Source organism: Mya arenaria, chromosome 17 (genome assembly GCF_026914265.1).
Source record: "Mya arenaria isolate MELC-2E11 chromosome 17, ASM2691426v1".
NCBI lineage: Eukaryota > Metazoa > Mollusca > Bivalvia > Myida > Myidae > Mya > Mya arenaria.
The window spans coordinates 19,416,221-19,430,290 of NC_069138.1; the positions used below are offsets into that span (position 1 = coordinate 19,416,221).

The 14,070-nt window shown below is 34.0% G+C and overlaps 1 protein-coding gene across 6 annotated transcripts in view; it reads right to left on the reverse strand.

Annotated features, from left to right (window-relative positions):
- The window catches only part of LOC128224789 (uncharacterized), a 59,964-nt gene that overhangs the window by 13,511 nt on the left and 32,383 nt on the right, over nucleotides 1–14,070 (reverse strand). The window contains exons 3-5 of one of the 6 annotated variants that reach the window (XR_008259540.1): nucleotides 4,790–4,876; nucleotides 3,774–3,918; nucleotides 3,418–3,527 (exon numbers count right to left, since the gene is read on the reverse strand). The exons of 2 other annotated variants lie outside the window; for them this stretch is intronic. Coding sequence is in view for 1 of the 4 variants with exons in the window: in XM_052934839.1 (XP_052790799.1) it covers nucleotides 12,965–13,032 (68 nt within the window). In the remaining 3 variants the exon portion in view is untranslated. Of the gene's footprint in view, nucleotides 1–3,320; nucleotides 3,528–3,773; nucleotides 3,919–4,789; nucleotides 4,877–12,964; nucleotides 13,095–14,070 lie in introns of those variants that run through there. 3 more of the 6 variants (XR_008259541.1, XR_008259542.1, XM_052934839.1) reach the window with 3 other exon arrangements.

The window sequence follows — 14,070 nt, forward strand, 5'->3', positions numbered from 1 at the left end:
TTATTTCCTGAAACTGAAAATGATTAATATTATTATGCTTACATTTACCTGTATCACAATCACATGTATATATATTTCAATGTTTGATATCATAATTGTAGAAAAAATAGAAAATAAGTTACAAAAGAGACTGATCCCAAATTTGATTCGAGTCTTCTTGTGGAAACCAGTAAATTATTAGGAAAATGGATAAACCACTCAACTATACAGGCACATACCCCAGCTTTTGCTGAAAAGTTGAATATCAATAAATATTTTCAAAACATTTATTATAATGCAGATGCTACAAGTCCATGTGCACATTGTGCATTAATTAATAGATTTAAAATGAATGTACAGTTGTAGCTAGGTTAAAATAAACCTTTAAAATCAGTTTTTTTTATATCTTTGCAGGGAAGTGATGGATGGCATCTCCGGTATCCATGACGGTCATATGTATTGAAGTGTAAGCATGTGGGCTGCAGTTCCACAGAGTGAGACATACCGGCACTATCTCCTATCCCACCGCCTAGATCTGGACTCAGTGGAGATGTTATATTGCGCTGTTAACAGTTTTAACATGATATCGCTAAAACCTGGAAACAATGACTCATATAATGACAATCTGCTTTATCTTTGCAAGAGTTGGGATTTTGTCCAGCTTTGTGTACTTTCTCAGTAAAAGATACTTACAGTTGCTGAAATAGTATCTTTAGAAATGCATGAAATGTTATTTAAGAATAATGCTTTGTAGGTATATACATGTATGTATTTCACCTAAGCTCAATATAGGGAGAGTAAATGTTTAGTTTCTCAGACCATTTTGTAACATTTTAGTAGGGAGCACATAATGCTATTGTTTTTACAGGATAATTGCTTTTAATTTGTATTATCAGTTTGGCTTTAGAGCTGCACTCTCACAGTTTGACACTGATAAGAAATGTTTGGGGGTTTTGTCTCAGAATACGCTCATGTTGGCATTAAAGCCTTCAATTCAGTTATCAATATAAAGGTAACTTACAATAGAACAAATCTCAATTGTAAGAAAGAACGCCAAAATCTAAAAAAAAGCGTTAATAATGCTTTTTACTATAAAACATCAATTTTCTAACATAAATATGAAAAACTACATTCAAATATTACCATAAAATATCAATTTTCTGACAAAAACATGAAAAACTACATGCAAATCTTTTGTTAGCAGTCTTATATCACTGTTTACCAGACATTCACTCTGTAAGAGTGCAGCTTTAAATTACTATAGAGCAAAAGCAAAATCATTTGAAGATCCATGCTTTAAAAGAGGCACCCTTTAAAGTAGCAAGTGTTACCTATGCTTTTCAGCAATATAAAGCATTTTTTAAACTTCTTAAATGAATAAACTCCATTATAGAGCTCTATTGGAACTAATAGTGATGTATTGACTTTTAAATTAGCTATATTGGAACTTTAAGTGATTTGTTACCTTTTTAACTAGCTTTTATCAATAAGGAATTTAATTAATTATTTTGCTCTCTTAAATTGTGACCAAGTCAGAAGTCACTATAACCATTTCATGTTTGTTGTTGATGTAGTTGTGTTGTAATATTGCTTAAACTTATATTGCAAGATTTGTCTAATAAAACATATATATATAGAATAATTTGCTTGATTGTGATGAAAGTTGATAACTTAACAGCCAAGTCTGTTTGGTAGGTAGAAACCAGGCGCATAGCTGCCTATAAGCGAAATACACGGCTGAATCCACATGATTCTGACAAAAAATAAAACAGTTAAGCCAAAGCTACAAAATCACTATGTTTGTTTGAGTACATGATGTAACAGACACATGGACATTGTCATTGAGTATGTAATTATACAGTTCAATGTCAGAAAGGACAGACAATTTGACTTCTGTTAGACAATCTGAGTGTTTTTTACATTATCGAACCTTATTTGTTTGATATTTTGTAGAAAAGAACTGCCAAGAAAATAAATTTGTTGATTTATTATCCTTAAACTGTCAATTTACAAGTACTAAAGGACATAAGAACGCCCAGAATACACCAGATTGCTCCGTTTGTTTTCAAAATGTTCGTACCCCCCCCCCCCCCCCAGCGCAATTATGAATCCACATGAACAGAGGACTAGCTACGCCCCTGGAAAGCAGTACTGTGTATGTTCAAGAGGTCATCATAATGTTCCATTTGTCACCAGGTTGAATATAACCAAATAACTCTTGGATTGGAGGCAGACATCTTATTCCACCAAACCAGTCTCTCACCCTTCTTGACTAGTACATTGAAAACGTTATCAGAAGATGAATCTCTAGAATGTTTTTATCCAATTATAGGAATATGTATTTATTTTAATTTTATTTCTTATAGTTTAAAAAAATATATATATATTTTTCTTTTCTTTTTTTTCTTTGGGGGGGGGGGAGGGGGGATGCACCATGTGCGTTAGTGGTTAGTAACTCAAATACCAAGAACAACAAAGTTTCTTCATTATATTTATCGATTTTACTTCGTTTCGAACAGTAAGAATTTAGCAATACAGTGAACTCGTAAATAAGAAATGTATTGTTATGTTGAGTGCAGAGTGACCGTTGTTTTCTGTTATAAATATGCCTTAATCTGTATAACCATTGCATTGAATCATTGCAAATTCATATTTTATGTGGACTTTCATTCATGATTTGCTTGATAACGGAGATGAAGGGCCAAAATGTTAGAGTTTCAATTTGTTAACGATTTGAGATTTTAAATACGCCGCCTTTTCATTCGACCAATCAAATCACATGTTACAAACTGAGCAAAAAACAACAACAAACCGGAAGTCAAGGGTGGTAGAAAATCCAGGAAAACAGAAAAATGGGAATAATGTCAAAAAAATCGTATGACCGGCGAATTTCTTCGCGGGTTAAGGTTGAGTATTTTGAAGATGGATATCATGTCCTTAGATTGCGATGACTGTCAATCTGCAGAAGTTCTTTTGAACTGAGTAATAAGATGATTACGTGACCCAGGTAGAGAAACGTTCAATACCATGTTAGTATAATATACAGTACAAAGTGCATATTTAAAATATATATATTTTTCAATATTTTTTCACATATTCGGTAATATAATTTTAAGTGAGGAATTATAAGATTTTTTTTTTGATTTTTAAAAAAAATGTTTGAGTTTGAAAATCCGGTGCCAGTGGCTAATTGCTGTAAAATCTAACTTTAAATGTGAACATCCAGAATCTTAAGACAATTGATGGAATCATGAGCAAATATAGGTCAGTAAATAATTTAGGTTAGCATTCAGAGTGGAAGAATAAAAGATTAAAGAACCATAGTATTGCTATTTTTTTACCTGTCACAAAACAGTCAGTTAAAGTTGAAAAGGAAAGCTTAAACGCTGAAAGTCTGGTGGAGTATACCAGCCTGGAAATAAATACGCAAAAGCTGACCGTGCTGCTGAGGTGTCTGATATTATTCCTGGCCCCAGTTCAGCTGCAGATGTCAATTCTACACGGCTGAAAACCGGTCCGGTGCACCCGAGCTACGCTCTCGGCAGTATCTGCAAGAGGAAGGTGTAAATCTGGGAAAAGGCATTTGTAATCAATTTGAGAAAATTCTTATCGGTCGTAAGTAGTGAACATGTATGTGGCTTATATAACGTCTGAACTTAAGTTTTATGAAGGAGACAAGGTTCGGTCTGGGATCTAAACCTGGATTTTGATGCTGAATTTGTGAGTGTCGCTCAAATCAAGTATGAACTTAAAGGGAGTTAATAGATATCTTGAAGCCCAGATTGATCGCTTACCTGAGGTTTCGTAGGGCTACAATTGAGAGCTTTGCTGTTAACTGCAAGGACTGTCCCTATGAGCCTTTTGTCTGTTAGGGGAATGTTGGCTTAGGTGACTGGTGGTACCACTCTGCATTTCTTATCCGCACACAACACGGTGTATCTGAAAATGACAGAGAATGGCCATGCACTTATGTAAGCTATGCTGGAAATACGCCTCTCTACACAGGCAGTTTTGAGTGAATCAGATGACATTTCCACGACATTTCCACACGGATATTGTGAGGCCTCCAATACAGCAGTTCTGACAACAATGCCGAAACATGTATATTTGTCATGGAGCGGTGCTGGTTCTGTGGCGTCAAAACCACTGCAACTGGGCAATTCACTAGAAATATCTTTTCAGAAAAAAATAAACAACTATTACTGGGCAGCCATTGTCACCCAGTGGACACCCAGAGCATCTAGTTACTTAACATTAGCCTCATAAAGATAAAAACTAACAAAAAGTGTATCACAAAGCTGTCAAATACTGAACAAAGCGTAAACTTGAGGCGGGCTGCGAGCAAATATTTTCAAGGGAAGAAATCACGCAGAAGTTTGTAAAAGAATATGCCTAGCTCTAGCTTGATGATATAGGCCCAATTTCAAAGTGTTATTCAGTAACACGGCGGCGTAAATTTAATCAAACATAAATAAAGTAACACAGGAAAATTAGAAATGGCTTTAAACTCTCTCACATCCATGGCAGAATGTCTGATGACGGTCCTGTACGCCGTCCAGGACGGAGAATATGTAAATGCATGAACACACTCACACACCTTTGCAGCCCAAAAGTAATTGAGTTATGGTCTCACACTTATTAACTTACACAAACTCACATTTAATCAATCAATCAATCAATCAATCAATCAATCAATCAATCAATCAATCAATCAATCAATCAATCAATCAATCAATCAATCAATCAATCAATCAATCAATCAATCAACCAATCAATCAATCAATCAATCAATCAATCAATGCACACCCACCTGGAAAGCTATGACATCCTTTGGAAGAGATGAATTTTACAGTTCGGTAGACGGTTGCTGACTTAATTTTAATGTTCCAAACAGCAACTGCAATTATAAAAAAAACATGTTGTTTACAATCCAAAATGAAGATGTTCGCATTAAATCAAAGCCTAGTATTGAGTAAAAAAGTTTCAGCTTTCCATGACACTCTTCAATAAACCTAACCATGAATTAAAACGAATAAAAAAAACCTACCAGGCATTAAATGGAAATAATGTATTTTTTTTGCCTCAATTATTGGTAAATACAACTCATATTGCAGTCAAACTGCCTGAATATCGGAAAAATGTGTCCTGTTCCCTAAAGTCAGGTTTTGAAGTTCAGACAACAGTCCAAAGAACAAGAATTTAAGCATTTAGTCAGGGCAGTTATTTAAAAAAAAATGTCGAAATTTTAGAATTTAAATAAAATTCAAATTACACAAACCTTGATAAAATCCTTTTAGAAACCAGATGCATATACACTCAGGAACTGTTGTGTGAAATTTCATAACTGTACACTGCATATAAGCTGAGTTATTCAAAAATCTGGTTTTGACTAGCCACGACCCACAAAGAAATTGTCCTTGTTATATGTGAAATCACGTCAGTTCACCACTTAATTATGATTTTGCAGAATATATTTCAACTTTGACACTATTTTCTGACAAATTATATACACTTTGTCAGTTGATTTAATACCAATATATACATCTGATTAAGGCGACAAAAATTGGTCTCCTTAATATTTTCAGTCCAGATTTTATGTATCAAATGTCAATAAAAACGTCCAATGACTGTAAGTTGATAGTGCTTGAATGTTTATTTACGAAATCATTTCATTGTTTTAAATCTTATTCTCTTTTAATATGAAAAAAAAATATTCTTAAACTTTTCTGTGAGTATATTTGTGTATCCATAAAAATAGCTATTAAGGTGACCAGAAAAAAATCTTAATTTTGGCCGAAAATAGCTATATACTTAGCATGTTTTATTTTAATTAAAGCTTATTGTACACTATCCCGAAGTTTCATTCCATAAAAACCAGAAATAAGAAAGTCGATATATCGTCTGCCATCATCATCCAAGTTTTCCTGTATACAGAAATGTAACTTGCAGGAAGATTACATAAATTTTCGGGTATATCCGTGGAAATGCAATATGGCGCACATCTCCTACGGAAAAAAATGGTAAGTGTTTTAAATACATTTTCAACGTTTTAACGTTTATTATTATGACTTTTGTACAGTAGTATACATCGTCCACTCTTTGGATGAAAAGCAAATGTGTTATCCGGATTTTGTCCATCCAAAAACGTAATCACTAGTTTCAACATCTAGTATAATGTTTGGCTTGTATTTTGGAGAAACTCGATTGATTTCTAGCAAATTTGGTCTTCCATTATATCGTCGCTTCTTACAATTTGGTATGTTTCAATCTAAATAGGCATTTGCTACCTTAACATCTCAGATGTTAATAGATAAAAGACGAAAGGATACAAATGCCTTACATTTGGTTGTCAATGTCATGTCATCTCTTTAGCCATTCTCATCACCGATAAATTGCAGAACAGAACGAATACTATAAGCCATTTGTATTGTGGCACCAGTCAAGTGTAGCGACGCCCCCAAGGTCTGGGGTTTACCGGGGATAGCAGGGGAAATGGGCCGTGTTTTTACCTTCCAGATGAATCGGCAGAGCCAAGTGGATGCGGTGGTATTTGTTTGCGCCGAAAATAGAGGGGAATGGGCCTTACCTAGGATGTCCCCAGGGTGAGGGGTTTTTACCAGCAGTTTGTCTGTGCTGAGCGGGGATTTTACCTAGGATTGGCTTGACCGAAATTCAAAGTCCACGCTATTCACAGGACATGTGAGCCTGTGCTGCAATTGACTTTTGCATTACTTGGATGTTTTTTCACTTTTACGACACGACCCCTCTACAGTAAAATATTGTCAAGTACAGTAATATTTATTTACAGAAATTGGACAACATAACAAGTAAAGTAAACTGTACTGCAGTACTGAGCTTTTGAAATCGACCTACATACTTATAAATAAAAATTGATATTTTAGGGTCTACACTGAATAGACCCAAAATGTTAGTTTTGATTTGATAAATTCGAACCGTATTTAGCCTATCCACACAGAATTTACAGTACCATCAAATAGCAAATTTTCTAAAAATTCTCTATTTGCAAAAATACGGCAGACAAGTAAAAAAGTTGCTGTCTGTGACCAAAAAAATACTGTTCAAAATTCATTTATCGTTTGTTCAGTAAAGAGGATGCAATGGCATAGTGGTTAAATAATCTGACAGCGGTGCTGGACGTCATGAGTTCAATGTACAAAAAGAAAACCTTTGGAATACACAATTATGTATGAAAAATGGTAGAGCAAATTGCTCATATTGAAGTTATAATGCATTAGATCGAGCAGTGGATAACTTCAACAGTGACGAGGAAGCCAATGGCATGTAGTAAACGGTTCTCACCCAGGGAACTTCTCAGATAGAACAGCGCTTATGAACTTGTTCATTACATTTTTCATTTGTATTGAAACTGAGACAATTAAAAGGAAAAAACATCATTGCTTATCTTCTAAAACCAAATCTTATACCATTCAACTATTTAATCTGTTAGTTGAACTAAGATTAATATTGATTAGAGATTGCTTCAGTACGATTTGAACCAACCACCAACGAAAATATATGTGGGGATGCATTTAAATCACACAACGTAAACGACTGCGCCACAGAGCTTATATGTATGTTTTTGGGTTATTTAAAATTTAGCAGTTAAATAAAGATTAGCATATTGGTAGGTATGTTGCTTTAGTTGCTAAGTAAACATAATGTCAGTGATTTCATAACTATTACTATTAAAATCTCAGTTTTCTTATGCAAAGCTTCTCACATTTGCACCATTTTTTTACCATTTATCATAACATTGGGAAACAATTTAAATCAAAACTGAATCACAAATATGATTACAAACAACATTTATGATTAAATATATATATATAAATTTAAAAAAATAAATAATATATTATTATTATATTTTTAAATTCAACTGCATAAATAAAACGTCTTTTTCTTAACTAAGGGAAATCGAAAGTTTGAAGAGTGCAGACAAAGACATGAATAAATTACTTGTACAATATTTACCAATGGCAATATTTTGGAAGTATGTAATTTTTGCTGTCTTGTTGTATTGTGTGTTTTTTGTTTAAAATTTAGGCTACTGGGGACGTATCACTGTCGTTTACATTGTTATATTGCGGTTAAAACAAAACTAACAATTAACTTTGTAACTTTAAACGACATGAAAAACAAGTTAACAGTTACGACTTTTCATTCACATTAAACACCTTTCGTCCATCAACTAAACAGAATTCGTCCATCACCAATTGTAGTTACTGTACAATCTACTCGAGTTATTGAAATTAAACACGAGCGCGTAGCCCGAGTTGTATAAAAGCAATCACGAGACAAGTGATTGTAGTAACTGTTTGTTATTAAATTGTCAGAGACATTGTTCATTAACTCGCATTCCATCAAGGAAAAGCGTTGTAATATATCCGCACGCTACTTGTTACACGGACAAGATTAAGATAATGTATACACGAAACGAACAACCTCCAATATTGTACAGATGTAAATGAAATATAGTTGGAAGTTCAATATGAAAACGTTATATTAAGCTTTTTTGAATATCTCATTTTTAACTTTCTGACAAAAAGCTCATCTTTACTATTGTAAAAGTTAGATACGGGGAATATTCTTAAAAAAATATGCTTTCTCAAAACTGCAAACATACCGATCTGAAGCATTTATGTCATATTGCACATCAAACGTTATGTTTCAACGCGTGCTCAACAAATTCCGTCATTTATCATCACCCATTTAAAGTAACAGAGTTGAATACAGTGAGTGTATTTAGTTTGGCGCACGATGACTTTCAAAACATTCAGTGAATGCTTTTTTAGCGTCATGAGCAAATACATCCAAACTGGGTTTCTTTCATTTCCTACACAGTTGATAAAATTCTACAACTTATGCATCATATAAAATATAATGTCATAGAGCTTACGGCTTTAGAGTTAAACAAATTTTCCGCTTTAAGATATATGCACATTGGCGACCAAATGAAAAATTAGAAACTATGAAAATTTATTATATTGATTATTCGTTTGGTACATTGTATATAAATTCAGAAAACTAATGTTACTGAATCATCTGTTCATAAAATATTTTTGAAAAATTGCAAACTATATACGTATATAATTCTGAACTATATGTAATTATCAGTCATCAATGATTTCAAGACCAGCGCCAAATGTTAATTAATTCTAACCAATAAAAATAGAGAATACCTGCTCATTCATCCAAACGCTCCCAAATATAAATGAACGAGTAGCAAGTTTTCAGCATTTCCATGGTTCATTTTTGTTTTTAATAGGCCTAAATATTCAAGGAACTGAATATGCCTCCTACTTTGGGCGGCACAAACTATTAATTAGGCGTAGTCCTGATGTAACTATAGCTAAGGCTATCAATCTCACACAATGCATGCCTGTAAACATTGCAATTACGTTTGATTAAATACGTGTGTGTGTTTTATTTTGTTTCACTCATGTGAAATAAGGGCCACCCGATAAGGCTAAAAAGACATCTCGATTAATTTGTTTTTACTCCCAATTCCTTCCAAATATGCCTGGTGTCTGGCAGGAAGGCAATCTGTACCCATCCATCCAGCTGCTGGGTCAAAAATCGGTAAATTGGCCTCATGCTTCGAAGGCGGTAAATTTGGTCAAATTTTGTGAAATTAATGACTAACACATCTGAATGAAAAGTCTGACGACATTTCCTATAAAAAAAGAAGTTCCGATTTTATGGATAGTGATCTAACCAGAAAGGGTTAGAGCAGGGTGGGCCCAAAAGGAGCAGGGTGATTTCTTACAAGGGAAAACTGCGCACAATATTTGTTTTTTATTGTTGTAAAACGGCCATTTAGCTTATCAAAGTCTATTTTATGGCATGTTTATGCACACATTGTAGTATTATCCCACCAGGCCTCTCACTTGGCTGAATTTGTTTGGAGAAGTGACTTCTCTCTCTAGGCAAATTAGGAAGAAGTGGGAAGATATTTAGGAGAGGTGATACTTATCGTAAAATCTAATACAAATACTGTGACATACCACAAACATCAAATTAAATTCACATTAATTTTGAATGTTTTTACTAGATGGAATGTTCATAAAAATTGTTATTTTATTGGCCTAGCAAACGTGTACTTGTCTAATCTCTCCTATTTGCAAGATTACATAGATCATCTCCAAAAAGCATCTTAAATGAAAACAAAGACATTTGAAACCTTTGAAACAATCAGAATGGCCTTATAAATGAGATGTTAAAAACATATAAACGCAGGGGGCGAATCTTATTTCGGTACGATTAGAATAGGGTTGTTATTTACTTGTCTTTGTTTAAATGATTTTTAGCATACTTACATATTAAAACCAAATGACATTTAATCTCTGTCCTTCATGAAATACTCACTAATACGTAATTGGACATTTAGGAATAAACTCCAAAAATTGTTCTTACAAAGTGACGGTTTGACCCAACCTTCCATTTTCGGACATCGTACAAAGGAGGATAATACTGTAAGCAAACGCTACATAAACCAAAAAAAATACAAAACAATTTTCTTCATGAACATTTCACAAACATTTTATCAGATATTTGTAAAAACGTCATGTATTTGAATTTCTTAGCGCCACCTTGCTAATGGCAATTGCAGTCTACTTCAAAAGAAATGATGTTTAAAAAGGTGTTCCTTGTTTGTATAATGCAAGTATCATTTTTTTTTAAGTTTACTAATGCTTAACAACATTTTATATCATATCTGTGCTTTTTCAATCGTATATAAACGAGCTTTTATGTCTTATCTATGTACATTCTGATTGGTTCACGTTCAAAAGCACCGCCTACTGGCTATGTTCATAATTGGATGATATACGACCCAATTATCGGATTAGGTGATTACCGATTATAAATGGCTAATTGTGATGTTTTTACTGTTTGAACAGCTTCCAAATAATCGCTGGTTGACAGGTTTATAATTTGCTGAAATTGTCAGCGAAGTCATTGTCTTTTTTCCACTTGATAGAAAAGACCTACGCCACCAAATTATGAAATGCGTATCAATTAATTAGTTTGTAACAAGATCGATATTTAGGGGTACAACTTTCATGCCTCAGACAAGGGGTCCCAGGAAAAATGTGTCATAATGAAAAGCAATAGCACCCTGATAAGCGTGAATCCTCGTTAATCCGACCCGCTGTGATGACGGTCGTGTGCCGTATCACGCGTTGATCTCTGACAGCTTAGAAGATGGCGATATTTAACAACGTAATACTTTTAGGGTGTAACTTTGTGATAAACAACGATCTGAAAGGCCAGAAGGGCACAAGAGGGCGGGAAAAATACGACAGGGCGGTTAAAAAGGGGCAACCGTGCAGGGTAAAAAAGGCAGGGCGACCCGCCCTGCCATTCCGCTTAAGCTCAAATATTACATGCATATAAATATTCTGATATTTGTTATCGAAATGATAAGAAATGCTTAAGAAGACAAAATGAATATTCTGATAATATTTGCTATCGAATTGATAAGAAATATTTAAGCGGACAAAATGAATATTGTTATAGTTTTGTAAAATTCAGGAGCAAGGACTCTGCACTAAGTAATGTGATAATGCTGTTGATCAAAGACAGACTAGAGCCATCGCAGTCGTTATGTGAATCCACAGATTATGCTTGGATACAGAATCAGTTAAATGGTGTCGATCTGTTAAATTAAAGAGTGCAGGTACACAACAGACCATGCTTACCAACAGTCTTATCATGGGCATAGGAGATACAATACATTTCGTGCTTCATGCGGCACCATAATTTTCAGCCTTTTTTATTAACTTAAGGACCATACCTCTTGTTAGAGCAACGTGAGAGAAATGGCGGGTGCACCACAAGCCAACTCCCACCAACATTTCTAGGAAGTTTCATGAGTGTAGGTAATACCATTTATTACTCATTCAAGGGCAATTTCTGCTGTAACACTGGTTTCAATAACAAAATAACTGAATGAGCAGGTGTGAAACCGCCAATGCCGACAAATATTCCTATGAAGTTGCACTTGTTGGTACAATTCGTGTTTCATGCGACACAATACGTTTTTGAATAATTCTCTTTTCTAAATCGATAGCCAATATGTGTTTAGACCAAGGAAAATGTGCGATCAATGGCATGTACACAGCCGCCAATAATCAGACCAATAATCCTATGAAGTATTAGGAATGTAAGGGCAATACGTCTGATGCTGCATGCGACACAAGATAAAGGAACATAACCCAAACTAGACCCAGAGAAATACAATTGAAATGGCCGGTGTTTATGTAATACATACACTTTTTTCAGACCCTTTTTACTAGGTAAAAGCCCTAGTGAAATGTGACATAAATAAAACAAACACAAAGGGCTTACTCACATATTTATGAATGTTCGTGTGTATATTTGCAATACCTAAATACGACACAGAAGTATTCGAGTGCGATGTGCCGGAACGCGACGAACTAAACTCCATTTAATTTCCCAAAACTTAACTTATCTATCTATTTGACGTACTTTTAGTCATGATCCTTTTTACCGTTCTCACCTCATTTACTAAGGATTGGACAAAAATTGGAGCGGACAAATCAAATAAGGTCATTTTCTACCACTCAAGGTCCATAACACCTGGGCAAATTAGGTCATCTATCATATCTGATCGAGATAATACGCCTATAACATACTATCTCATTTTGGTAAAGAGTGTACAAGAAATGTTCAGCGGACAGCGTGAATTTGGTTAACGATTGCCGGACGTCGATTATGTCGTACAACATGATCCCTTAGTGTCTGCAATGCTACTCCGGTGACATAATGTGCCATAAAACTGGACTGCGTTTACCACTCATGAAACGTTGTCCCTTAAACTCTTATCATTCTAATATGTATATCCGATTCCGATTATGTAATTTACTATAGCTTAAATCAAAATGTGTTTTGCTTGTGGTCTACTTGAATTTTGATCGTCCCTCGGAAAGGTAGGAAAACATACTTAACAGAGATGTTTTCATCTAGATTGTCAATAAATATTGGCGGTAAATCACAATTCCATTCATTCATGAGAGAATCATCAGATATGGACCACCTCAGAGAATAGGCGTCTGTTAAATGGAACGAAAACAAATGTCAATTATTAACAAAAATGCGCGTTAAGGATAAAAAAGATATATCAGATGATTTTATGTCTCTGTATTTATGAAAAATATTCACGTCTGCTCTACATCTATGAGAGAGTCATCAGTGGAGCACTATCGTTAATCAACTTTTATGCTGAATGTCAAAAGTTAAAAAAATGCGCATATTGGGTCACTAAAAAGATTTTTCAATATTCATATCAGATAATAATTATGTTTCTGATATTGTCAGAACAACTTCTCTTACGAGACAAATATCAATGATATACACTGCGTTTGCTTGATATACATATATTTATACATATATATCATTGATATACACTGCGTTTGATTGATATACATATCCGGAAAGCAAACGCTCATTTATTCAGCTTTTGTATTTTATTATTTTTTATTTTTTTATTTTTCCACTCGTTCAGAAATATTTTAGCAAAATATTATTGCAAAGAACACAACTATAACATTTCCATTTTCGTTAAGTAGCATAAAAATTCAACGCTAAATTAATGCGAGCATAAGAATAGTATAACTTCATTTACGTGTACGTCATTTTAGAACCTTTTTGGACACACTATCAGCAAAAATAAAGATTTATAAAAGGTATACGAACTTCCTGCTCTGTTAACATTTTGACATCAATCATGCCTTTCACTCTTTATATAGATATAAACCTGGTTCACAAGAAGTCTTATTGCGATCTTATAATTATTTCACATTATACCTTATATATAATACGGTATACAGTGGCAATGTTTTGCAGCATTTTACGCAAATGCATATACGTATATTGAATAAGCGATAAAATCCAAACAATCCCATTTGATACCAAATGCTCAGTATCAAAAAATCGCTTAAAATTTATGTGAATTATCAGATATAGCCATACTAATTAATATACATTGGGGAATAGCTAAACAAATGTGTTAAATAATTTAGAAATGCATAAAAAGCATTTGTATGTTAA